The sequence below is a fragment of the Hirundo rustica genome, chromosome Z (genome assembly GCF_015227805.2).
Source record: "Hirundo rustica isolate bHirRus1 chromosome Z, bHirRus1.pri.v3, whole genome shotgun sequence".
NCBI classification, from domain to species: domain Eukaryota; kingdom Metazoa; phylum Chordata; class Aves; order Passeriformes; family Hirundinidae; genus Hirundo; species Hirundo rustica.
In genome coordinates, this window is record NC_053488.1 from 956,602 (window position 1) to 983,853 (window position 27,252).

The following is a 27,252-nucleotide window of genomic DNA, read 5'->3' on the forward strand; positions in this document are numbered from 1 at the left end:
CTCTGGGCACCCTGTGCCAGGGTCCCACCACCCTCAGAGTTTGTTCCATATGTGACCCGTTTCCATAGAGGTGTCTTGTCCAGGGCAGGACTTGCTGGATGTTACTGGAGTGCCTGGGTTCTTCCTACTGATGCTCAGCAGAGCCAGCAAGCAGCAGACAGAGTTGACTTTTCATACTTACTGCCTTTTTATTACTAGCAGTAGATAATCTGTTTCATGTGGTGAATATACCAAATGTTTCTCATAGAGCAGGGAATATTTTGGACTCCATCCTTAAAAAATCTGTCCTTTACTCTTGTGCGTTCTAACTCATGTCACCAAGTGCCACATCCACACGGCTTTTTGGCCTCCTGTGATGGCAACTCCACCATCACCTTGGACAGCTGTGCCAGGGCTGGACAGCCCTTTCCATGAAGAAATTTTCCCTAATATCCAATCCGAGCCTCCCCTGGCCCAGCCTGAGGCCGTTCCCTCTCCTCCTGTCCCTGTTCCCTGGGAGCACAGCCCGACCCCCCCGGCTGTCCCCTCCTGTCAGGGAGTTGTGCAGAGCCACAAGGTTCCCCCTGAGCCTCCTTTTCTCCAGGCTCAGCCCTTTCCCAGCTCCCTCAGCTGCTCCTCATCAGACTTGTGCTCCAGACACATATTTAACATCTATTTGACAACAGGTTGGTCCATATTCCTCAGGTGATGGTTTTCAGAGAGAGTTGGAACTTTTATTTGTGATCAGTGCAGTGAAGGAGCTTCATTTTATCAGTCCTTGCTCTTGTTAGAGCTGAAATACAATTCAGGTACTTACTAGCAGTGTTCTGTGTGGCTTAATAAAGGACAGATGTTTCAGTGTTGAGTTTTCATTCTTACATTCATTCATTAACCAGATGTCATTTCCACAGGGACTGTAGAGAAAAGTCGGTGCCACAGTTGGTTGTATCGTTTCTTTTTTGCCATCTTGTGAATCGTAGCTCTGGCATCTTATACACAAATCCTAATGTAATTTACCGAATGTCTCTTCACTGCACAAGAAGATAGCCAGACAGCTTTTTCCATGTCTCTTACTTCTCTTTCCTGCCCAATCGAAGGAAGAAGGCCGCTGATAAGTTTGGCCCAAGATACTTAGGAATGACCTGCTACTTTTGTACCTTTCCACAACATTGTCTCCATGAATCCATCCTTGGGAATGTAACAGTGTTGAATATTTCAGTGGTGTGTGTCTGTTGGGGTGGTTTTTCTGCTGTAATTCCCCCTCACTAGGCGTTCCTTTCTTTTGAGTGAACTGAAATTTTGCAGTAGCTGTTGCCTAGTCTTGAGTGTGGCAAAATGTGCTTTTGTGTTCTTGTTGTATGAATAAGAGGCAGTGGGCTGTAGTTAATTTTTAAACTTGATTTTAGTATGAAAAAGAATTGCTTGAGTGTTAAAAGCTTTGCTGAAGATCTGAAAGCCTTGCTTGCTTTGCCACTGGTTTTGATCATGGCAACTTGTAGAAACTGAACAACTCTGTGGAATTTTTTTGAGGACTTTGTGTGGGTTTTAATAACGCGAAGAGAAAAAAAAGTCCGTAAGAATGTTATACTTTCAAACCTAACCTTAGAAATTAGGGAGAAATTGAACCATAATTCAAAGCTGAATGTCTGCATTTATGTTTTAAATCCTGGAGCAATTACAATAACCACTCTGACTGTGTCCCCAGGATCTTTGGATAGTGGGAAGGGTCACGTTGTGTTAGATTATGATTTTTCAGTACCTAAGAACTCTCTACTGAGTTGTTGTCCATTGTAATAGTCACCCTCCCTGCCTGCCAGGTCTTGGGAAGAAATAAATCCTGATGACAAGCAGCCAGCTGGGCAAATTTAGCAGTTTTTGTTTTTTTTAAAAAGTGTAGGGTCACACAGACCTAGGAAACTGTGTTGTCCGTAGTTGCTGGTGGTGTGTTCTTGCTCAATACCATTTGTTTTTAATTACTCTGCATGTTTGTAGTGCTGGAACAAGAGACCACCTTTGAGACCAAGCCTAATGTTTTTAAAGCATATATCAAAGTGTAAGTTTGTTCTTTCTGAATCTTGTGTTTCAAAGCAGTTTTTAAGAGAAGAATGAATGCTGGCAATTGATATCAGGACAAGCCAATCTGCATAATCTGAAGTTGTCTTAGGATATTCAGCTGTAGGTGAAGAGCTGTCTCAGCTGTCAGCTCACTACACAGTAAATTAGTGTAATACATAAGAAAATTTGCAGGCATCTTGAAACTTAATTTGTTTGATGTCTCTGTTTTAAATAGTTTCCTCTTGAAGGGTTTTGAAATAATTCTTTTGACTGCTCCTTCTACAGTATCTTCTAGTCCTCATGAGCTGGGGAACAGCTGAAACTCCACAGCTTCCAAGAGCATGGGTCCACAGGGTTTTCAGCACTGGAGCTGGTTTAGCAGCTTCCCACACAGCACTGCTGATAATCTCAGGTTGATGCAATAGCGTGCTGCAGACTGGATTACCACTTCAATTTAAAAAGACTTCACTGGACTTCAAAATGAGCGGAGGACTTCATTATGACTGCAAGCATTGAACTAAATTTTTTTGACTGCCCTTTAATTTGTTGAACTTCAGAAGTCCCTGAAGGTTAGGCTATGTGTTCAATCTGTATAGGGGCTTTACCATTTTTTCCGAAACACTGAGGGGTAGGACCTTCATAATATGACAAGAGGTGATAGTTTTAAACTAGAAGAGCGTGGATTCAGACAAGATAGAAGGGAGAAATTTTAATGGTGAGACTGGTGGAACAGGGTTCCTTTTAATTATTAATATTTGTATTGCTCAGTGTGGCATTGAACACAGTATCGGATGATTTGTCTTGTTTTCCCATCTGTTAAGGATGTTTTTGAGACTCAGTTGCCCTGCACTGGTAGGTCAGATGCATGTGTTTGACTCAGCTGGTGTGGTTTCAGTGGTTGCTGTCAGGTTTTGCTTTAGTGCTTTATTGTTCTTTTCAGATGATGTTTTTGTGAGGCGTATCACGAGGCAATTAATGAAGTTACAAACAATTTGCTGTATCTAATGTGATTGTTTTTAACATTAGTTAAGAGGAAAGAGCTGCTTAGCTTGAGGTTAAATGTCAGATTGAGGTTTCTTTTATTCATGTTTTTAAAAATGCGTCATTTCATGTGAAATTTCTTGTAAGAAAAGTTCAAGTTCTTTCTGCAGGCTGCTGTTGTATTTGTATTTTCAGTAACACCAAACTGAGCATGGCAGCACTGAAGCTGCAAAACTAGAGGTAATAAAATGCTCATGGAATCACAGGATCATTTAGGTTGGAAAAGCCCTTGCACCATCAAGTCCAACCATTCCCAGCATTGCCCAGGCCACCACTGACCCGTGTCCCCAAGTGCCACATCCATAGGGCTTTTAAATTCCTTCAGGGTGGGGACTCCACCGCTGCCCTGGGTAGCTGTGCTAGGGCTGGACAGCCCTTTCCATGGAGGAATTTTCCCCAATATCCAACCTGAAAATCCCTTGGCACAGCATGAGGCCATTTTCTTTCATCCTGTCCCTTGTTCCCTGGGAAAAGACGCTGACATAATTTCACTCTGATGAACAATTCACTTTTGAATATTAGTTTCCTGTTTTATAGTTGCTGTACTTCAAAAGAATATTGCACTGCTTGATGTTAGGATGATGGAGCATTGGAATGAGTTGCTCAGAAAAGTTTTGGGGATACTCAAAAGCCACCTGGAGATAGTCCAGGACTGCTGGCTGCAGGAGATCCTGCTTGAGCAGGACGGTTGGACAAACCGACCTCAACGAGCTAATGGATGGCTAAAATTAAATGTTTCATAGAAAGATTTTATTATTGTTTTGTAATGAATTTTCAAGTACAGGAGCCCAACTGCTTGTGTTAACTATTTTTGTTTTCTTTTCCTCCTACCTAGTGCGGATTTAAAGCTCTTGGAAGAAGCCACAATCTCAGTCTGCAAGTCTTTAGGTGAGATGTTGTGCCCTCCTTTTTCCATGTATTTTACCAGAAAGATTGGGAAACAGCATTCCTGTGCACATTCATGCCTTTGGTGTTCTATTTCTATATGTTGCCCTAGTAAGGTTAAAGAAGTGTAAAGAGTGTGTTTATGTATATCCCAAACCTTTACTTCCATTGTTAATTGCTTTACAGAACTTGATATGACTGCAGTGTTTAAAACAAATAATTCCATCTCTGCTATGTCTTTTTCCCCTTTGCCCTTTAAGCTTATCATTCTTCCTTAGAGAATGAAAGGAAGGGATGATATAAATGTGATCAGTGGTGTTGTGAGGAGGTAAAAAGTAGTTGTGAAGACATGCCCAGTTTTCTGACAGGAGGCTGTTGTGCTGCAGACAAGTTTGGGAAAGGAAGCAGTATGAGTATCCCACATTTGGGATATTTTAAATCTAGGATTAGTAGTATTTAGAGAACATTAATGGACAGGTAAACCATGGAGAATCTTGAATGAAGAATGCCTGTACAGAAAAAGAAGGCATACTGTGCTTTATGTAGAAATATTTTAGACATTGAAATTTGGGGGTTTTTTATTATATATATCATTTGACCTAGACAGTGTCGGCTTTTGCATGATTTGTAATTGTATCTTATTTTTTCTTATCTAGTTGAGAAGAATCCTCGAACAGGAAACCTTGGATCATTGATTAAAGTCTTTCTTTCTAGAACCAAAGAGTTAAAAATTTCAGCAGAATGTCAGAAGTAAGTTCCCAGAAAAGAGATATGTGTGCCATTTAATTTTTTTAAATGTTCCTTTCATTGCTAGCTCTTGAATTTTTGTACTCTACTAATTAACCTACTCACAGACCAAAGCTTAGCATTCTCTTAAATTGTTGTTTGAAACAGAACAAGTGTCTACTACTTCTCTAAACACATAAGTTAAGTGTAATAGGTAAGTAGATTACTGGGGAAAAATACGTACTTGTGTGTTAGATGAACACATTTTTTATAGATGGTGTGAGCTATGGATGCTACTGGCTTAGAGATGTTTTAAAATTATCTGAACCTTTTAGCTGAACTTAACGTATGAGCCAGTTTGCTATCTTGGAAATATTTTAAATATCTATAAATATGTAAATAAGTATGAAAATACTGCTTTCAAGTTATGTCATGCAGCTGCTGTTGGTTTTGTTTGCCCCTTTCAGCAGTAGGAGTGAACTCCAAGAGGTTACTTGTGCAGCACTGTGGGGTTTTTTTTCAGGAGGCTTTCTGTAGTTGTTCCCTCACACACACAGATGAATGTCCCACTCTGGTCAGATCTGGGGCTGGAATTCCTCCTTATTCCCAGGCCTGCCATCAAATTTTTTGCTTGCATCAAAAGTAAGAAGTTACTTGTGCCCTGTTGCTGTTTTAATCCTAAGATACCTTGATAGTACAGCTTTGGGCAGTAGTTGACTCTGTGCTGTTGGATGGGCTCCCCAGCAATTACTTACTGGGACTCAAAAAAATTTTATCCAGCTGTATTCCCTTTCATTCAGAATCTTGGAAAATATTCATGTATGTTGCATAAGAAAATCCTGCTGTGTGGTGCTCATGAAGTCCATAAATGCCTGTTGTCACCTGAAGGCTATTTGCTTGGGAAAAGGGCTACGTTTCAGGGAGCCAGGAAGCTTTCAGGTTTGAACCTGTTGAAAATTTTCAAATGTCTGTGCGCCTTGAGTCCATAGGGTCTAGAGACCTCTAGAAATTTGCTGAACTGTTCAGTGAGTTCCTCAAAGAGTTCTGTCTGCTGTGATGTTTTTAATGATACAAATGTAGTTAGGGATAAGGTTGTATTTTGCAAACTAGTTTTGAATACATTCCCATTGTGGTTTTTGTAACATCAGCTGCAGACTCCCTGCTTGAACACTTTGGCTTTTCCTTACTTCAACTGTAGAACTTTGTCTACTCTGACATTTATTTTCTTGTGGTTTTTGATGCATGTTTGCTGGTGGAAGCATTGCTGATTCTTGTTTATTTCTGCTTCTTTTCCAGCCACCTCTTTATCTGGCAGGCTCACAATGCACTGTTCATTATTTGCTGTTTGCTGAAAGTGTTCATCAGTCGCATGTCAGAAGAGGAGCTGCAGCTTCATTTTACTTACGAAGAGAAAGCAGGACCAAGCTCATATGGTGGGTACACACAAGTGCTAGTGAAACAAACATTCCATGAGAAACTTAAATGTCCTAATGTTTGTAGTTGTGGCATGTAGGGACATGGTTTAGTGCTGGACTAATGACTTAGGTTGATGGTTGTACTTGATCTTAAGGGTCTTTTCCTTCAGATGCTTTAGATCTAAATATTTCTATGATTCTATGTTTCTTTTAGACCTAGAATCCCAAGCTTTGCTTTACAACCAGAAATTAAGTACTAGAAAGTTTGGTTTAGCTTAATCTGGCTTTTTTTGAACAGTTGTTGAGATGTGGTGCTGTAGACCTACCTGGGCTTTAGTGACTTTCATACTTTTTGAAAGGTGGTAGTGGTCCTCTTCAGAAGAACAGAACAGAATTGCAGTGAAGGTGACCACATACGAACATTGGAATTTTGATATAGCAGTTTAATGGATCTTTTCACATACTTGTCCTAAACCAACAGCAGCCACAGGGTGGAATTAATGCTATTTTTAGGGATCTGGTGAAAGAAAGTTAACAGTCCTATGCTTAGAATTGACCCCTTGAGAAAGCAACTGCTAAAATTTAATTTGGGGGCAATAGCTTATAACAGAGTACAGGAGCAATCAGAGAATTAAGGCAGAATTACTAAAATGGGCTCATGTCCAGGAAATGGGGTATGTATTACACAAGATGGAAGGTGGCAGGAGAGATGCTCGAGGAAGAAGCTGGTGTCTTTGAATAAGAACAATACAAATGCATTCGAAATCAGTTGCATTACAGCAAAAAGACAGTCTGAACACTGTCTGCAACAAATCCTTGTCTAACCCTGTATCAAGATGCCCTCAAAAAGTGCATGATGGATAATGCTGCCACGTGAGCCTTGATTTCTTTTGCTTTGGTATAAATTGTGGAATAATTTAGGCTGGAAAAGCCTCCTTAAGATCATCAAGTCAGATGGCTAACCTAGCACTGCTGAGTCCAAGTCAAAGAACTGTGTGTAATTGCATGTTATTTGTCGCATGAAGCCTAAAGAGTCTCAGAATGCTAGAGCAGTGTGAGTGGATGGTGTGAGAACAACCAAGAGTGTCTGACTGTGGATTTCCTGCGACGAGAACACGTGTTGAGAGCACCGAATCGCTGCTTGCTCATCCAACAGGGAAAACTGTTCATTAAAATCTGTTTAACTCCTTGGCGCCTGCCAGTGCTCTGGGGAAATCAGAATTGTGCTGCCAAAGGATTAAGTGCTACATGTTGAAATGGTTTAATGTATTTAAACTGTGGTGAGTGATCTCCAGGAGGGAAGTCAGCTCGCTGATGCATTGGAAAAGAATATCTGCTTGTGTATGAGCTATCCCTGCAGACTGCCTGTGGGTTTATTCCTGCCTTAAAAAAATGGCTCACCTCTTGCTTCAGTGTACAGCATGCCACAGTGGGATGGGTGGAAAAGCTGAGACTTTTGTCAGCTGGAACCCCTGTGATCTTTATTCCTTGCACTGGGCGTTCCTCGCAGTGTGATATGGAAAGTGATTATTGTCACCAGTGTAGACCCATGTTTATACCATGTCTAGTAGCACTTGACTGTAATTCACAGTGACATTTATTAGCAATAATTCTGTGCATATTGATGGCAAATGTACTTAGCAATTACCTCTGAGCAGATTGTTCAGGGGATGTTGTTGATTAGGAGGGTAATTGTGTGTGGTCTGCTGGTGAGGCAGGAAATGAGCTGCTCCTCGGCTCCTCTTTGGGCTTCCAGTTTGAGATGGTTTTTGTGAACTTCCCCAGGGTGTTGAGGTTCATAAGATGGCAAGGTTACATAGCCATTGGGTTTGATTCCTAAAAATCTTACTTTTAAATGTCTGCAGAAGGTGGTAATAAGGCATATGACTTCCTATAGCTCTTATGCCCAGCTGTAGGAAGATGAAGTATCATGAATGAATTGTCATAAACTGTAGTTGTGCTAGGGCCTATTAAAAGTACGCAGAAGAAAATGAAGCGCTTTGTTGTTTGTATTTTTATATATTTTGTAATTTTAAAATTTTAATAGTTTTAATAATTTTTATAATTAAGTGTAGCTTTCTTGAATTTTTGGTTTCTACTTTTTGGAAAGTAGAATATTTCTGCTATTTTTGTATATTTATTATAATATTATTAACCTATTTTTATCTTATTATTATTCCTATATTCCTCTTAATTTTACATAGATTCATTAGTACTTTTAGGGAAAATTTACTATCTTTGATTCTTTTTAAAAATTAAGTTCTTAGTTATCCTTACTGTTTTATTTGGCATTATTCATAATTCTTCTGTTGTGAGCATGATAAAACAAGCCTTGTGAAAGGCATTTTTATATGAACTCTATGATGTAAATAAAATATTCATATTAAAATAAGTTTTAATACAATGTCTGAATTTTGAAGTTTCTGGATTTCCTTACTGCCTCGTCAGTATTTATTCAAAAGAACAGTGCAACCACCCAACAACACAAACAAGCTCTCTACCCTGTGGTCCATTTTCATGTGCTTTGTTCAGTCTCTTAGCCTTCTGAGAAAAGGTTATTGTTCTTTTCAGGATCATCTCACAACTCCTTTGGAAATCACTCTGTAGTGGTGTTTGTTTCCCTATGAACATCGCATTTTTATCCTTCTGGTGGGACAGTATCTTCTGGTGCCATGCTTTCTGATTTAGGTACAGCACCTGGGAGCTCAGAGCACATAACTGCAGTGTAAGCGCATCAGGATGCTCATACTGCAGTCAGGCACTGCATCAGCACCTGCTCTGGGAGATTTGGTGTGTCAGGGAGAAGTGTATAATTATAATCTATGAGATCTGGGTATGGAAAATATTCCTGTCGCTGACTGCTCAGAAATATAAACTGTGTATGACATAGCCATGATTGTTCAGGTAGTACTTTTTATGGTTGCCTTGTCTGGAAGAATTATCCTCACAGATTTTGCAGTTCATGTGCTTTCAGTTTTCCTGAATGTCCAGTTTGTGCATTTTACTGCTAGACTCTGCTTGAGGCTCAGAAGAAAGATGTGCAATTGTGCTTTGTGTCATAAAATGGGATTTTTTTGAGGTTTGAGTGCATGGGTGTGCTTTAGCTTAATGAATAAGTTGCCCTGGATTTAGTCCCTGCTAATAGTGCTGTTATTGATTTCCTTCAAGAGAAGGTCTACCATTAGTAGAAATGTATTCTTTTTGAGAAGTTTCAGATGGTTCTTTAGCCCAAGAAGTGCAGCCTTTGCCTCTTCATCCGTAACTGGGATTTGCTTACAATTTTGGAGAATATTGCAGGATTCTGATTGCAGGAAGATCCACAGAGAGACTAAACCCATATACTTCAAAATTCAGCTGAAAATTTCCTGGTATCAATAAATCCCAAACAGGAGTCAGCATCATCTCAGCTGAAGCTGGAGTTAGTCTCACTAACACAAATCATTCATCTTTCCACTGTCTGTATCCTATAATTTCTGCACAGTCTTTAACGGTATTGTGACTCAAAGGTGTCAGAGAGCACATGCTGCGTATTTTATTTTAAATCAGACCATCAATTCATTTAAGCTGTTCCCTGAGCTGTAGTAGGAAGCTTTATTCATTATCTGTAGAGAAGTTTTTAAACACAAGGCTACTAAGGGCTGTTTGTGACATATTAAAGCAAATATGAAGACATAGAGAAGGTTATAAATAACATCACATTTACTGCAAGCCTTAAATGATTTCACGAGTGTTCAGCTATCACAAAAAGGAAATGAGGGAAGACAATCAATTTATGTACTCATTATTACCACTCTTAAGTACAAATTGTAAGTTTTTGAGAGTAATTAGAGCTGAAGATCAAACCACAAAACCTATGAATGCTCTGAGTCTGTTTTGCAAGGAGTTATTTATTTCACTGCTTGTGTCCAGGTTCTGTATGAGCAGCATGGCAGAAAAACAAGTAGCATCTAAGATGAGGATATACATTGCTATGCCTGAATATCTTACTGTTGTTGATATTAAGCACATCCACCAGATCAGGTCCTACCAATGTATTAGTTAGGTTCTCAAGAAGATGGAGCTGGACTGGTTTTAGAATTGGGGCCTCCTGGCATCTCTGTTTGCCTCTGCATAAGCCATTTTACCTGTGTAGTATGTGCTAATCCAGTGTCTGTAATGTGTGTAACTTTGAAAAAGTTAAACAAACAAAAATTGTATTACAAAAAAAATTTTCAGAAGTGTGTGTGTGTATGTGTGTATATATATATATGTATGTATGTATGTATGTATATATAACCAAACCCCACCAAAAAGTCAAAATCCATCAAACTACTTGCAAAATTAAATCATCCATGTTTGAGGACTTAAATATAGCTGATGAAAAAAATGCTACTTCAGCATAACTGGACATTTTAAAACCTGGGTAATTGCAGTCACTTCGGCAGTGGAGTTTGCCAGATGCACCTATGATCCCTCTCCCTGCTCTAATTTTGTCTGGACGGGTTCACCCTGTACTTACTTTCCCCAAGGCTTTACAGGTCTTTGATCCAAGTATGTGATCTACTAATGTGAATGAATCTTGTGTGTATTGTCTTTATCCTGCTATTGAAAGAGGCATTGTTTGTGAAAACACAGAGTGTTCCGTGTTTATGGCTCTCTCTCACGTTATAGATTTGGCTTGCATCCTCCTCATTGTCTTGGCAAGATGAAAATTAAACAAGAATGTGTGTGCCCCAATTGGGAAAAGGATACATTAATTACTGTAGCTGAATGACATTGATTACAGCAATTAAGTTTTTTTTTTAAAAATATTTTAAATAACATCTTTCATTCTATGTGACCCAGTGTTTTCTTCCCTTATTTTGAATATTGTCTTGAGGGAAAAGCTTTCTTTCATATTCAAATAACCTTATTCTCGGTTCAGATGAGTTGTGCATACAGTGTGGCAGAATAAAATGATGTTTTAAAAACTTCAACTCACTTTACTGTTTTAACCTTTTTCTTCCCACTTTCTTGTGTTAGGAAAAAAATTAGGTACCTGTTGGGAACTAGTAGCAGTCTTGCTTTATAAGCATTTTCTAGGTTCAGAAAGCCTTAGGAAAATGTGACATTCAAGTTATTTTAGAATATATTATCTGTGCTCCATTATTGGCTGTGGTTTCTGTCCAAGGTTAAATGCTCTGAGCAGTTCTTGGTTTTACTAACAGGAGCTGCATTGTGTTACTCATGGGGGATTCTATATAAAGGAAACCATGTTTCCGTGATAAAAAACTGATTTCCTTTAGAATGTGCAGTTCACTAGGTGACAATTTTTAATGTGTTTTTAATAAACTGATTGTGGAAAGAAATAATTTTGCTTTATGGTGAATATTCCCCCCAGTGTGCTTCTTAAAATTGAGTTCTGGATTCAAGAACAAACTTGGGTTAAGCAGAGTAACACTGCTGTAACCTGGCTATAAAGCTGTGTTTATGGCAGGATTTATTTATTTGAAAATACAAAATAAACAGGCATTTGGGTAGTTATTGTGCTGCAATGCCATAATGCAGGGGATTAGCTATACTACTCTTAAGCCATTTAGCACTGTAAAACCTTCCACTTCTTTATGTTGTAGGTTTCTCATCATAATTTTATCTTTGAAGGCAGAATAAATCCTGATGAGCCAATAGGTTTATCTTCTGGGTTTTTTTTTTTTTTTTTTTTGGTATTTTATGTGAACTTCAAGTGGTTTAATAAGCTTTTTTCTCCATGAGTCTTAGAAGTCTTTTGTTACAGTTGCTTTTAAAAATTACTGATGTAAAATATGACCAGTTTTATTGCTTAGAATAGTTCTAAGTTTAAAAATAATTCTGAATCCCTGCATGTATTTTATCACAGTGTACATGACCAGAGAATAATTTCTGTTGCTTTAGAATGCTTGAAACTTGTCATTGAAATGTGTAAAACTTCTTCAAAAAATAGATATGTATTCATGAAAAAATTGTATTACTCTAGAGCAGCAGTGACATGCTCAGTAGCTAATTCTTTTGACATTCTTTTATAATGTTGCTCAGTGTATATTACACAAATGAAACTATTTCTGACTATTCTTCGCTTGGGTTTGAAAACCAGAGTGGGAAAATATGTTAAGTGCTGGGAATTTTGAGAGGATATTTAACTGCTGACCACTGAGAAGTCACCAGTGATTAGTTCAGCTGTTAGTAATAACACTGTTTAATATGATCTTCTGTTAAGTAGTAAAGGAAGGCTTGATGTGCTGAATATTAGCACATTCCCACAATACCAACACCTCATTTAATTTATGCACTTGTTATTTGCTTTTTTTATGTAAAAAGGAGAAGGCATCACCATTTTCTCTGTTAATAATCTCAAGTGCTTTCTATTTTGAGGAAAAAAAAAAAAAAGCTCATCTCCTTTAACAGCTAGAACTTCTACTGTTTGTTCCTTAACTAAGGTATTGATCATCTACATCTGTGTGCTTGAATCTTAACTTTGTTTTGGTACTTGAAAACCCAGAAATCCTTTGCTGTGTTCCTTTTTTAGGAGTAGAGTGTGAAGACCTCGTAGAAGAGTTGCTTTGTTGCCTCATCCAGCTCATTGTTGAAATTCCCCTTTTGTAAGTAGACATTTTTTTTTCTCTTTTTTTCCTAGTCTTCTTTTATAAATGGAGCATTTGAGAGAATATAAAACTTGTAGTAACGGGTTTGTAATGTTTAAGTAGTTGTATTTGAATGTTCCGTCTGATGCAGCAGTACAGATAATGATAAGCTGCTACCAGTGCCAGCCCTGAATGTTCTGTTGGAAGAAGTACATGATGAACGTCTCACACCCAGTTCAAACCATCAACAGAAGTTATTCCGTTTGTTTCAGGTACCCCTGTCAGCACACAGACAGTAACTGGTGGAAATGGTTGTGCTCATGGTACAGGGGAAGGTACAGTGGAGGTGTCACTTCAGCTCTGGGGTATGCAGTAAGGTGAAAACTAAAGTTCTTCTGCAGTTCTGTGGGGGTTTAAATTGCAAAAATAAATCATACTGTGCTATTTAATACTGATTTCTAAAAATCCAGTGAATTGATGTCTACAGAAGGGACAAGAGAAATGAATACGTGGGTTGTTTTTGTAGATCTGCAGATTTGTTTACATGGCTTTTTTTTCCATGCATCTGTTGTATTTGAGAGATGATGATTCCACGTCTTGCTGAGATATGTGTCATAAAACGTACTTCAGTGCTTAATGTTGGAGACCGTGCTTTGTTCTTTGGGGGGGGGGGGGGGGGGGGGGGGGGAAGTGTTCTTCCACGTTTGTGGAAGTGTTCTGATGAGTTTGGACTTTCTTCCCCATGAAAAACTTTACTGAAGGTAGTAATATAATACTAAAGTATTATATTACTCAAATAATACTAAAGTAAAAGTTACTTTAGTATTAAAGTGCAGTGTAATCTGTGTTTAAAATGTAGCACCCCAACTAAAACACCACAACTTTGGAGGAGATTCGGGTTGTCTGTTACAGTGTAGCATAGAGCCCTGCTATCTTGTAGCTGGGATTGTTCTTTTGTCTGGAAAACTGACCAAGATGTTTTTCTGAAACACTGCTGTCCTTAAGTGCAGCTCTCTCAGTGTTAATGTGAGACATTTGTGTAGGTAGAGCGTAATGAATTAGCGGTGTGATTCAGAGTGTCATTCCACGGAGCTTGTCAGGACTTCCTGGAACAGACACAGGCTTTGTTTGGAGCAGATTAGAGGAAGTACAAAGGGCCGAGAGGACTGTGATATATGGGCAAGTTCATAAATCCCACAGGGTTTTGTTTTTCTTTCTTGGAAGTACCAGTTTGTGTGTGTAGTCAGGTATCCTTTAGTCTGCCTTTCAGCAGAAGAAAATACGCCGGCTTTTCTGCCCTATATGATTGTTGCTCACCCACTTCAATAGCTGAACCTGTCAGCATCTCTGTTTCTATGTGAGTGTGGTTGCTGCAAGTGGAGGCAGCTGCTAAAAGCACTAAGATTACTATAAAATCTAATGCTAAAATGGCTTATTTAAAAACTAAATTATAAAACCTGTCCATAATTTAATATTCAGCTATATCAAAAACTTAAGTTTCATAAGAGAGAGAAATGTGGAAGAATTTTTTTTTTTGGTCAAATAAGTTTTTTTAGCTGAATTTCTCCTGAAACAGCATGTTGATGATTGCTAATAAATACTAACAGTTACAAAAAAGCATATTACTGTCTTGTTTATCACTAGAATATGTTTAAATGATAATGCCTTAAATAAGAATTTTGTTCCCATATCATTAAAAGGGAAATAGGTAGGGAAATGGAGATATTGGGATAGTTGCATTCTCTAATACGCAATCCAACTGTGTTCTTCATAAAGGTGTTATAAGGTACTACTTTATTATTTATTTTGCTCGAGAGAGTGATCAGGATTCTTTTCATAGTGAGTTTACTTCTTGCTTACCCCCCTCTCATTGGTCAGGTATCACTAGAGATTCTTTCCCTGTTTTGTTTCAAGGGTGTCACCCATTTCTGTCTTTAGCTGGAATGACTCAAGAGAACTGCAAACCTGATATGTGAATTTGGTGAAAGGAATAGATTGAGTGGAATACATGAAATATTCAAACTTGTCAGGACTTAGGATCATCTGTGAGAGAAAAGACATCTTTGGCAGCTTGCAGTGGCACTGTAACAGTATGTGTAACAGTATGTCTGTCTGTAAAGATACTGTAAAAGGTGATTTTTTGTTGTGGCAGACCATTAAAATCTCCATGCTGGGCTGGTCTTAGAAGTGTCTTTCAGACAAGCAAAATTTTGTTAGGAGCATTCAATAGCCTTAACAGAGGATTGTGACAAGTAGTGTGTCCCTTGTGTTCTGTGCTGCAGTTTGGTGAAGGAGTGGATACAGCTGGTGGCTGCTGTCTGAATATATTGCTTGTCTGCACCCCAGTTGAAGCTTTTATTTTTCTCCTTCACTGAAACGGTAGCATTATTTTTAAAGCATGGAAGGCTGTCTCCATGTTCAGAATGCAGGTACAGCAGTACCTGTGCAGCTGTCTTGCACTCCTTCCTTTTGAACTTGTTCTGAGTGTCACATCAGGTGCTTGGGATACCTGTGTGTGATATATTGCAGGCAGGTACATAGCTGTTCCAGGCTAGTTGGAGAGCAGCCCTGAGGAGAAGGATTTTGATATATTCTGTTTATACCCTGGAGACTGGGAGAGGCTGGACATGTCCCAGCAATGTGCACTAGGACCCAGAAGCCTCCTGTGCCCTGGGCTGATCCCGCAGCGTGGGCAGCAGGGCAGGGGGGATCCTGCCCCTGTGCCCCTGTGCTCAGCTGAGAGCCCACCTGCAGAGCTGCTCCAGCCCTGCCTCCAACAGCACAAGGACGTGGAGCTGCTGCAGCCAGCGCAGAGGAGGCCACGGAGATGCTGCCAGGGCTGGAGCCCCTCTGCTCTGGAGCCAGCCTGGCACAGCTGGGGCTGCTCAGCTGCACAAGAGAAGGCTCCAGGGAGAGCTCCGAGCCCCTGCCAGGGCCTAAAGGGGCTCCAGGAGAGCTGCAGAGGGACTGGGGACAAGGCACCCAGGGACAGCACCCAGGGAATGGCTCCCAGTGCCAGAGGGCAGGCACAGCTGGGATCCTGGGAAGGAATTGGTGTCTGGGAGGGTGTTGAGGCCCTGGCACAGGGTGCCCAGAGCAGCTGTGGCTGCCCCTGGATCCCTGGCAGTGTCCAAGGCCAGGCTGGTCAGGGCTTGGAGCAGCCCAGGACAGTTGAAGCTGTCCCTGCACATAGCAGGGGGTGGGAATGAATGAGCTTTAAGGCTCCTTCCAAGCCAAAACATTCTGGGATTCTAAGTGTAAGAAGTTTGGGCTTGGCAGAGACTCTGAATTTGTGAAGGTTCCAGTCTTTTCCTGAGTATAGGCCAATGTCACTCACCTCTGACCTTGCTTGTTACCCTCCTTGGCAGAATAAGCTCTGCTGTTCCTACAAAACAACCTGCAGCATACTTGGAAATTGTAGGTGGACTGTATTTCTCAAAATTAGTAAGGTAGGTCTGGGATGTGGAAGAAGGTAAATGTCAAATCTCTGTCCTTTATTATGAAACATAACTTTTTTTTGTTGTGTTGGGAAAGATCACAGAGCCTTTCTGGGAGGCAGAGCATTTCTGGAAGTGTCTTTTTTTTGCAGGGAATTTAAGAAAATCTTTCTCAAAGTTAGTTTGTATTGGAAAAGGCAAATATGCTTTAAGGCAGAAATGGGTTGCAGTGGGGACTCTGGGACTCTGCAACATTGTGGTGCTGTCTGAGAGTTATTAAAAATATCTTGAATTACCTTTCTGAAAAACAGGCTGTGCTGTATTGTACAGAATGCCAGGGATAAAGGTTTCAGGTTTAATTTTATAGAAAATACGGTTTTCAACAATTAGACTTGAGCAGTCCCTTATAACACTTGTGTTACCGTGTGTTGATGTTTGATTTATGGTTCCCTTGGGTCTGCTATGGATACTCTGCTTTTTCTTTGGTTTTGCTAGTGTTAGCACTCAAGAGTGTGCGCTAATGATTTGAACTGCATAGTCGGCAGAAAGATACAATGTTAGTATTTAATTGTATGACTTCGATGTAGAAACTGTCGCTAACATTTTGTTGCAGGATGGAGCTCCCAACGCTTTAAATTATAAAGGCTTCTTTCAGCAGCTTGTTAAGAGCTTGTATCCATAACTGAACATCTGGTTGTTATCAGTGCATTTTCACTTCATTAAAAACTATAAATGCACGTGGAGGAAAAATGAAATACTGTGATCTAGTTACATCACTCCCAAGTAGCACCCTGTGGTGCCAGTCCAAGTTAGCTGATATTTCTTTTACATTCCCTTATTTTCGCTAGTTATGATTGTTTTAGGGTGCAGTCTTAGTTGTTTGAAAATTTAAATGTTGACAATGTTTTCACTCATTTAGGGATGATGGTTGCTGCATTTTATAGGAGCTTAAAAGTTAAATGTAGGAGGAGGAAAGGCAATATAATTGATTATAAAGCTCTACAGAATAACTGCAGTATAGGAAAGGTGCCGTGTACAGATGAGGAGATTATTCTTTCTTGCCAGTTTTGAGCAGCAAAGAGATTAAGAAGTGTTTTCTGTTCTAGCTCAGGAGTGCCATATTTTAATTATTTTTGTTGCTTTCAAAAGAATAGGTCAGAATAGTGCTTTTAAAAAAGAGTGTATTGAAGGAATTTTTGTCAAGATTGTAGTAGCTCCATTATTTGGAAAACATGTGACTTTTGCTTTTTTGGCAACTTTGTCTAATCATCAAAGGCACACTTCCATTTGTTGAAACTGAGGTTGAAGGTAGCAGAAACATCCAAACTGAGAGAAATTTGTGTTGCTTCACTTTGAAGAGCTTTGAATTTTAAGACTGTTGTGCTCTGTTTAGGAGGGAGCTGGTTTGTAAAAGAGAGTTTTATCTGCTGCTGCACCTTTGGGTGGTGCAGCAAATAAAACATATTTATATATTTGGAAGGTTTTCTTAATCACTCATATCCTTATTTCTAATGGTAGATGTGTGGTAGTTTAAGTATCTAAAGATCCTGAGTAGGAGTACCTTTATCAGTATCGCATATTCTTACTCTGTTCTAGTTTAGTTTTCATTTTAGACTTAGATTAGTATTTCTCTATGACCCATCTGTTCTTTAGGTGGGCTTTAATTTGTAACAAACTTCCTCACCTCAAAGCACAGTATCAGAGGTCTGTGCAGTTTTTCGTACATTATGCTATGTATCATATTCCTAATAATCTGCTTTCTGATAGGGTTTTCAGCCCTGTTTTCACAAAAGATGATGCGTGTTGAAAAACCTCTGGTTGCAGGTATTTGGGTCTCAGCAGCAAAGAGTGTGGAGCAGGTCTTCCTTTCACTTAGGCTGCATTACTGAAATGCAGGACATGTTCCTGTGGTCTGGCTCTATGTAGAACTCTTAGATGGTCTAATGTAGCAGTTTGATCATCTTCTCTTTCCTGGGGGCTGGAAGCTACACCTGGGTGTCTCTGCAGCTGTCCATTTTTATGGGAATTTGGGCTTCTCTCTTGTGTTCTGTTGATTGAAAAGTAATGTCTTTTAATTAGTTTTAGTAGATATTGGTAGCAATCACGTATCATTGGTGATATGAAAAGTAAATAGAGAATAATACAGCTACTCTGTGCAATATTCAGAAGTCCAGAATTTCTTCTAGTATTTTTAATGTGTACAGGGAAGAATTAAATATCAGTGAGGTGAAAATGTACACAGTTACATAGTCTCAAATGTTGTAGGAACAGGTGTGTGAAAAAAGGCTCTCAAGTCCAGCTGTTGTGTTAATCCTTTAGGTACTACTTTTAGAGTATTTCCATGTTGTTGATGCTGCCAGGGCTGGAGCCCCTCTGCTCTGGAGCCAGCCTGGCACAGCTGGGGCTGCTCAGCTGCACAAGAGAAGGCTCCAGGCAGAGCTCCGAGCCCCTGCCAGGGCCTGAAGGGGCTCCAGGAGAGCTGCAGAGGGACTGGGGACAAGGCACCCAGGGACAGCACCCAGGGAATGGCTCCCAGTGCCAGAGGGCAGGCACAGCTGGGATCTTGGGAAGGAATTGGTGTCTGGGAGGGTGTTGAGGCCCTGGCACAGGGTGCCCAGAGCAGTTGTGGCTGCCCCTGGATCCCTGGCAGTGTGCAAGGCCAGGCTGGACAGGGCTTGGAGCAACTTGGGATAGTGGAAGGTGTCCCTGCTCATGGCAGGAGTGGAATGCAATGATTTTTAGGGTCCCTTCCAACCCAAACCATTCTGGAATTTTTTGTTTTCTCATCCTATTCTTCTCCCAGTTGAGAATACCCATTGTGGGGGGGACGCGGTACGAAATGTCAGAGATGCTTTCTGCTTCCAGTCAGTGTTTGCTGAGTGCCCCCTTGGGACATCTCCCAAATGTTTGGAGTCAGCTGTAATGAGTGTAGAGCATTATCAGCTGCCACAGTGCATATGTGCCATCAGTGAGTGTAAAATTAGGAGTGTTTCCAAGAGGAAAGATTATGGTCTCTTTGAGTTGTTGTACTTGTATCCTGAGACTGATAGCCAGATATTGTACTTGCTTTTCAGTTTTCAAAACTGATCCCGTTCTCTGTAGTGACTCCTCTTTCACCTTTCTGGTGGGCCCTCAGGAAGCAGGGAAATGAAACCTGGTTCCTGTATGATTTGAGACTTTTTGTATGAATCAGCCCTTTTGGCAACTCTCCTAAATTAGAAAATGGGTTACCTTTTAACCTTTTAATACTCGGAGTAGACAGCTCTGGCTGGGTGAAAGTTCAGGAAAATATTTGAACAGGGAGGGGGCTCGGTTTAGGGGTGGGAATTGAAATTTGGAGTTTAGTTTCTGACTGTTAAGGCTGTTTGCTCCATAGGTGTGAAATAATTTATGAGCTCTCAGCCTCCGTGTGTTGATATAGAAATAGCTGCATTTCACTGAGTAATTAAAGTGTTTACAACAGCATGTGCCTTCAGAGTGTTAATTGGAATTCGTAGCTGAGATTTTCCTCTATGGTGCCTCTGTGCTTCACCTTGGTTCCTCTGTCACAGACCTCTCTCTCACAGGCAGGGAACAAAGCTGAATGATTGGGAGCACAGAAAGCACTTGTGAGTGGTGCTTGGCCTTGGAGAGAAGCCAGCAGCAGCAGGATGGTGACACATAGGTAGATTGTTGAAGTTCTTGGTAGGCGATGCCGATAGGAAGTAATCCACATGGTTTTGAATGGATAAAGCAGATGCCAGGATACTGGGGAGCTGTAGTTTTTGCAGGGCCATAGTTTTTGTTCTGGGTGATTGCATCATTTGGAAACAGTATTTGGGCTAAGGTTGGATGGGGCTTGAAGCAACTTGGTCTAGTGGAAGGTGTTCCTGTCCGTGTCAGGGGGTGGAACTGGATGAGCTTTAAGGTCCCTTCTGACATAAACCAGTCTAGGATTCGATGATTCTAATTTACAAGTTTGCCACCAAAGTCAATAAATAAAATAAATCAACAGAAACATTTGTTCTTGGTGGAAGACCAGAAGAGAAGTGATATTCTCTCCAGTCCATATTGTGGAAGGATTAGGTACTGCACCAGTTTCTTCTAAATAGAGTACTGCTCTATGTCTAAATGTGGTGCTGCTTTAAAGTGGCACTGTGGAGGCTGTAGGGGTCCCAGAGGAGCTCAGGATCTCTGTTACCTACCTGACAAAGCAAATCAAGGTGGAGTGTGGTCTGACTTAGAATTTATTTCCCCGCGGTTGTGGACTCTCCATCCCTGGCAGTGTCCCAGGGCAGGTTGGATGGGGCCTGGAGCACCATGGGATAGTGGAAAGTGTCCCTGCCCATGGCAGGCAATGGGACTGGATGAGCTTCAGGGTACCTCCCAACCCAAACCGTTCTGTGATTCTAATTTTTGATTTACTGACTTCTTATCTAATGATTACTGTAAATCATACAACTCCTTCGTTGCTTAATTTAAAAGTTGTTATTGAAATGATGTGGCATCATTTGCTTTTGGAAGGAACCCATTGATGTATCAGTTTTTTTTATTGAAATGTAGACACCAAACACGTGTTAAATACACACATTTGTTATGCTAATATTGGGGAATCTTGCATTTTGGATCTCATTCTGTGAAGAGTCCATAATTCAACAGAATCTCAGATAGATATGGTATGGTGTATCTTTTCTTCAGAGAGTATGTGTTTAAGTATAAGGTTTGTTGCCAAAAATCAGTTTTAGCTTGGGTGTCACATGGGAGAACCTGGACCTGGTCCATCTGGTCAAAAGATGTCACTGTCTACAAGGTGTCCAGGAGAACAGCTGCCTGGGATAAGAGGAGAACCCAAACGCAGGAGAGAAACGATTGCCGTGAATTCTAGATTTCAGTCTATCTCAGATTCTTTCCGTGTGAAAGATGTGTGTTTTGAGAGACAGACCTCTAGTATCTGATAACTTGTTTACCTGATACGGAAATATATCTCCCTTTGGAAAGTAGAGAGAGAGAATAAGAGGAAAAAATGAGAATAACTAAAGAATCCCCAAAAGAAAGAAAAGACCTCTGCATGTTTTGGTGACATTGCTTTATGAAGTCCATTTATGCAGAACATGAGCTCTAACTGTGGATTTTTTATTTGCTTTGTAAGACATTTGAAAAGAAAAAAAAATGCCACAAGAAGCTCAAAACAGCATGCAGCTATTTTGGCTTTCTGAAATAAGTAGCTAAATAATTTTGACATGTAATTGATACATGAGTTCATTATTTCTAGTTTCCTTCTTATCTGCTAGCAAACAGTTTTCAGGGGAAGTTGGAGATCAGCACAAATTCCTTATAAAGTCATTCTATATGACCGATAGCTTTGAATAAAATAAAATAAAAAAAATCAAACCCAAGACTCCCTATTACATAGTCTCTCAATATAAATAAACAATATATTCTTTGAAGTTGAAGAGGTTCCTGATAGTTCTTGTGATCCTTTAGAAATGCCTGAGTTTCAGAAAACCGTACATTTGACCCTTGGTGGAGAAAATAGTTTCGCTCTGAAGCTTTATCTTTGTACTGATAAATTAAGGGCAACTGGACCTGAGGGTTTACTCCAGATCTGGACCCTGCTTGTGTTTATGTCAGAGCAGATTTAATTTGAACAGGTTCTACAGGCTTGAGTTGGAGTGTTTCTGCAGTTAAATGTTCTCTGTCTGGGTTTTGAACTTAGGGAAGATAACTTACAAAGTGAGACTGCTTGAATTTATCTTTCACTTTGTTTTTTTCTATCAGAGTTATATAAGGATATTGGAAGCAGATTTTTTTCCCTCGCAAAATGTACTTATTACAGTACAGGAATCTCGTTTATTTTTTAATGCTGATTCTTATCAAAACAGAAAATTATTTTGTAATGTTTCCTCAAATTTCCTATTCCACTTGTGTGAGTTATCATAAAAATAAATTAATGAATGTTTGAAATAGAGAAACAGTTTACCATACCCCAGAATTTGTTTCCTCTCTGAATAGCGACCCGGTGCTTGTTGTAGTATGTCATATGGAGGAGTTATTAAGTTATTAAGTTATTACCCTTTTCATTCATCACCTTGGGGTAGGAGACACTGTTCTTGTATCCTCAGCCTTTGTCATGATGATAAGTTTCTCAAAGTTTTTTTTTATAATATCAAAAAAGTATTTTCCCAAACCATTGCTTTTATTTTGATAGAAAAACATTTCTTAGGGTGGTGTGGGGTTTTTTTTTTTTTTTTTTTTTTTTTTTTTGCTGGTGTCTGAACCTTTGATAGTTGATATGTATGTATATGTCCTCTTTGCCTTGTTTCGGATGCGTGTGGGTGGCGGGTTGCACAGCACCCCTGGTTTGGAGAGGCAGCAGGCACTGTTCCTAGCGTAGCCTTGCTTCTGGCTGAGATGAATTTGCAGTGGAACCAGATCAGAGGGTAACCTCTGGCCTGATCTAATTATCAGCATTTACACTGGCGAACTTCCTCAGGAGTGGGCAAAAAGTCAGGTAACTTGCAGAGAGTAAAAGTAATTCAAAGGGACATAGTGATTTTCAGGAAAATGTTACTTAGGCGTCCTTTCCCAACCCGCAGCTTCAAATGTTTGGGGTTCAAATACTCAAATGAAGTGAGAGAAAATAAAAAACAGTCAATTAGCACAATCTTCACTTTTAAAAACATTTTTGTATGAGAGGTGGTGCAGTTCTGTGGATTGTGATCCAGGAAATTGTGATTCCAGTTTGCTGTTGGCTTTGAGTAAATAATTGCACTCTGCAGAAACTCTGGCCTGGAGCTGCTGCAGAAGAACTTGTCTGTGCATAGTGATGCATGAAATTCTTATTTTCACACTTCACAGTAATGCATGTTGTTTACAGCATATCTGGTAGCGCGCTTGAGAATATTAAGCTATTTGATTGTGTTAAAAATTAGACTGATTTCTTCTAAATAAAATCTTGTATATTTCAGTGAGGACCACACTAGCTCTGATCCTGAGACTAGTGAAAGTCTAGTCTTTTCTGGGGTTAATTTGTTTTGCTTTGGGAGATTGCATTGTAGTTTTCAAGTTGTCATTTGAAAGAGCTCTTAGTTTTAAGCTTATACCTGCTCTGATCGTTGAGAATAAAATTTTTGGAAGGTGACAGTGTAACAAAGAAAAAATTAGCACCACTGGTTAAACAACATTGCTGATTTGTTCTTTGGTGTTTTGATTTTTTTTAAATCTTAAATAGAGGTACTGTTAAATATTTGCATTTGACAGTAATGAACAGATTTTGAATTTCCACTAGGTCCCAGGTCAGAAAACTTTAGTAATTTTTGGAGGGAAACTGTTGTAACTTAGCAATACTGGATTGTGAAGCATACTGTGGAAATTAAATAGTGACAGTGGAAGCATTAAAAGGACTTGTGGTAACGATAACAATACTTGATAACAATATTTCTGATGAACTGCGGGATGGTGCTGTTGCACCAAATGAATTACCTCCTTTTGAAGGACATAAAAATGGTCTTTGGTTGAAAGTAAGAATGACACTGGTTCGTGTCCAAGTTAGCTCATTGTGTTTTAAAAGGTTTCTTGCGGTCTGCAATTTGTTACTGATTAAGGAGGCAAATGCCATTTTTCTCTCCCTTTTAAAAACAAGATTTGTAACAAAGTCATTATAGGCAGAGGTGGGAACAGAAAGCACAAGATATTTTTAATAGTGTGCCTGTCATCTGTTCTGCTGCACAGCCTTTCCTAATCAGCCTGAGCTAAATGAACTTTGCTGAACTGTCTGGTGTCTGTATTTAAGCATTGCAGCTCATTCTTTGCGATTATCTGTAATACTTTGAAACTTTCTACTTCCCCATTACCTCAAAAATATCATTTAAAACTGAACATTGTATGTGGTATCCTGTTACCCTGCGTGTTTTGTAGACTTGAGCTGGCATTTGTATATTACATTCCTCTCATAGGGATCCAGTTTTCATGGCAGATGGAGCTCTCTTGGGCTAGCTGGACATTCATTCCCTCACTTAGCATGATGGTTTTGTGACAATTTTGTTGAACAGTACAAAAGACACACTTCTGAGAGAGACTTATTATTTTTAGGGAGAAGTATAGTCTTATCAATTGCAACTTGAGTACTATGAGCAATTCCTCTTTTTACATTGTTTTGTCCTTTGACATATGAAGAAAGTGCTTATTTCTAAATAAGAAATTTCTTGTTTCTGAGAAACAACCTGTTTTTGGTATTAAACGATTCTGAGTTTCTTGAATTTGTTGTTTACATGTTCCCAGTGTAAACTCTCTGTGCTACACAGTGTTTAGCTTCAGGTGAAGCTACCAGGTATTCTTGGAAATCAGCTCGTAAACAACCCAGTAGCCTAATCTCTGTAATTTTCCCTTTATTCTGCAGAGATATTACATACAGCATTTCTTTGGAAGCCGTGACGACTCTCATTGTGTTCCTCTCCTGCCAATTATTCCACAAAGAGATTCTGCGAGAGAGCATCATTCACAGATACCTGATGCACGGTCGATGGTATGTCCTGCACTGGGGTGCTGCCCAAGGGCGCTTCTTTAGGTTGTTTGTTCGTGAAAACAGAAGGCAGCAAAAACGTTCTCTTGATAGAAAATTTCTACTGCTCAAAAGAAAAGAAAACAGAAAAGCAAACATCTGTAAAGACTCTTGTAGGGATTTGGGTGGAAATCCCACAGCCCAGACTTCAGTCAAACTAGTTTGGAAATAATTTTTATATTTTGAGGGTAGTTTCATTAACTTAAAACAGCATCTACTTTTCAGGATGGTTTTTTGATTCCGCAAGGAGTCTTGTAGCACTGCAACCTAGAGAAATCTGATCTCTCAGAAATTCTACTGCTTTCTTGCCATCCAGATAAGCAGCAGTCCTTGGAAAGATGAAGACATGTGCTGTGCTGAGCTGAAGGGAACACTTAGCTGGGGGTAAACTTGGCTGTGTGAGTAATACCACTTGTTTTGGCAAGTTGGTAGCTGTGTTTAAGTGCTTTCACGGTGGCTTACATGCATTTTAGTCAGGCTCCCATTCATCCTCTTTCAAGTTCCATGTGGGCAGATTTCTCACGAATGTATTTATTCCCTGGTTTCCTGAAGTTTCTACTAGGTGTAAGAGACTACTCTGACGTGCAGGGAATGGAGAGAGGCTCAGCTTGAAGCACAGGGCAGATTTCATCTTGAAAGAGCAGCAGGATGGAGCCAGAGCCTTAGGATGTGTGGGGTGTCCTGGTATTTTAGTCTCTGGAGTGAAGCAGTTGAGGGTTTAGGGGAAGATGGGGAATGTTTGTGGGGAGAGTTAGTATGTGGTCTAAGAGGTCTGATTTGGGAGTAGGAGGTACCTAGCCTCTGGAGAGAAACATGACAATTTTGTGGCTGGGAATCAAGAGCAGTGTGAACGGTTGGCGGGGTACTGGTGTGACATCCCACCCCTAAGGAGAAGGAAGCGCCCAAGATTTGTAGATGTTCATGACCAAAAGGAATGACAAAAGTCAGAGGATCTGCCAAGTTTATTAGTAAATTACATACTTGGCATGGAAAACGTGTTTGTCTCTGATATCCCAGTGTAAGCACAGTGGGGTTTGGGTAAAAGTGAGGGAGTGGGGACTGTAAAGGGAGAAAGAGAGGGACTGAGGGGGACAGAGAGAGAATTGGACCAAAGAAAGGAAGGCACAAAGAGGTCACCTGGCTTCAGTGTCGATCCAGCTGATGGGATGTCCTGGGGCCCTGGGCTTTGTGGGGCACCTTTTAAGTCTTCCCCTCCCTGGAGAGAGGTTTCTCGCTTTTCCTGCAAATCAGTTCATTCGCAGTCGGTCCTTTCAGACCTCTCTGGAAGTGGGTTGAGGCTTTGGGGTCTTGGCTGGGTTTGTTCCCCCCTGCAGTGCCTGGCCCTTCTCACCCCATCCCTGTGCCCACACTGAGCCGGGCTGTGCTTTCCTGCAGGAGCCACACCAGGAGGTTTGTCCCGGAAAATGCTGCCCTGCCTCCCTATGGCCCCTCTCCATCCACATCCTGGTGTTTCTCTTGTGTGTTTTTACCAACAGACCTTGTTTGTTACTTCCAAAAATCCTTGTTTGGCGCCACACAATGCAGCCATCAGTGTTTGGGATGTGCATATTAGCCCCTCACTTTTCAGGCTTCTGCAGATGTTCAGAGTGTCCATTCTAACAGAGCTCCTGTCTTTCCAGCTCTAAATCAGATGGGAATGGGAGCCAGCTGTTTGCTTCTGTGGAAATGCTACTCCATTTTGGAAATACTGTAACCTTTTAGTTAAACCCAACAAATTCTGCAGGCATTTTTCATATTCACTGATGTGAGGTTGGTTGTTTCATTGGTCTTTGCAAATTCATAGAATTGTGGAATCCTTGAGGTATGAAAAGGTATTTAAGATTAGTTCTCAGCTGTACACACAGATAAAAATATTGTGGGGAGATGCTGTTGGTATCTGTTCTGTGTTACCAGAGTGTGGAGTAAAAACTGAAAAAATACAGCGTTTCTTTTCATTGCATAAATATTTTTCCAGTTGTGTCTTGAGGTAAGTGAAAAAGATTCTACAAACTAAATGGTTTATTTAAAAATAGTATTTAAAAAACAAAGAACAAAAGGCAGTTTTCATGATCCTGCTGTGGAAGATGCTTCTATAGACCCATGCTGAAGTCAGGGTGGCTTTGCATGGGCAAGACCTTCGTGTGCTTTCCCTTTCCAGTCTGGTCAGCGCGGGGAGAGTTACTGACCATCTTTAATGCCAAACATCAGCCTTTGCACCCTACCTGGACTTTGTTGAGCCAGTTTTTGTGAGTTGTGAGTCAACTAAAGTTGTGTTTTGTTTTTGTTTTTCTTTCCAGTCTCCCATACACCAGCAGACTTGTGAAAACTTTGCTGTATAATTTTATTAGACAAGAGAGAAGCCCTCCTCCGGGGACCCACGTCTTTCAGCAGCAAACAGATGGAGGAGGACTGCTCTATGGAATTGCATCTGGGGTGGCAAGTGAGTCTGTTTTTCTATAAATTGTACTTCAGACCATATGAAGTATCGCCTTTTGTGTGCCCTCTCTTGCGCACACACCTGTAGCCCATTTCTTTTTCAGCAAGTGATACCAGTGTAGAAAAGCTGTCCCTAGGCCTGCATAGCCCATCTTGAGATGTGT

The 27,252-nt window shown here is 40.2% G+C and overlaps 1 protein-coding gene across 5 annotated transcripts in view; it reads left to right on the forward strand.

Moving 5' to 3' along the window:
• The window catches only part of DYM (dymeclin), a 212,582-nt gene that overhangs the window by 17,281 nt on the left and 168,049 nt on the right, over positions 1 to 27,252 (forward strand). For 2 of the 5 annotated variants that reach the window (XM_040090372.2, XM_040090376.2), the window contains exons 3-9: positions 3,911 to 3,963; positions 4,617 to 4,710; positions 5,983 to 6,119; positions 12,622 to 12,694; positions 12,949 to 13,041; positions 24,491 to 24,616; positions 26,950 to 27,092. In XM_040090372.2, coding sequence (XP_039946306.1) covers positions 3,911 to 3,963; positions 4,617 to 4,710; positions 5,983 to 6,119; positions 12,622 to 12,694; positions 12,949 to 13,041; positions 24,491 to 24,616; positions 26,950 to 27,092 — 719 coding nt within the window. Of the gene's footprint in view, positions 1 to 3,910; positions 3,964 to 4,616; positions 4,711 to 5,982; positions 6,120 to 12,621; positions 12,695 to 12,948; positions 13,054 to 24,490; positions 24,617 to 26,949; positions 27,093 to 27,252 lie in introns of all 5 variants that reach the window. The other 3 variants (XM_040090373.2, XM_040090377.2, XM_040090375.2) reach the window with 2 other exon arrangements.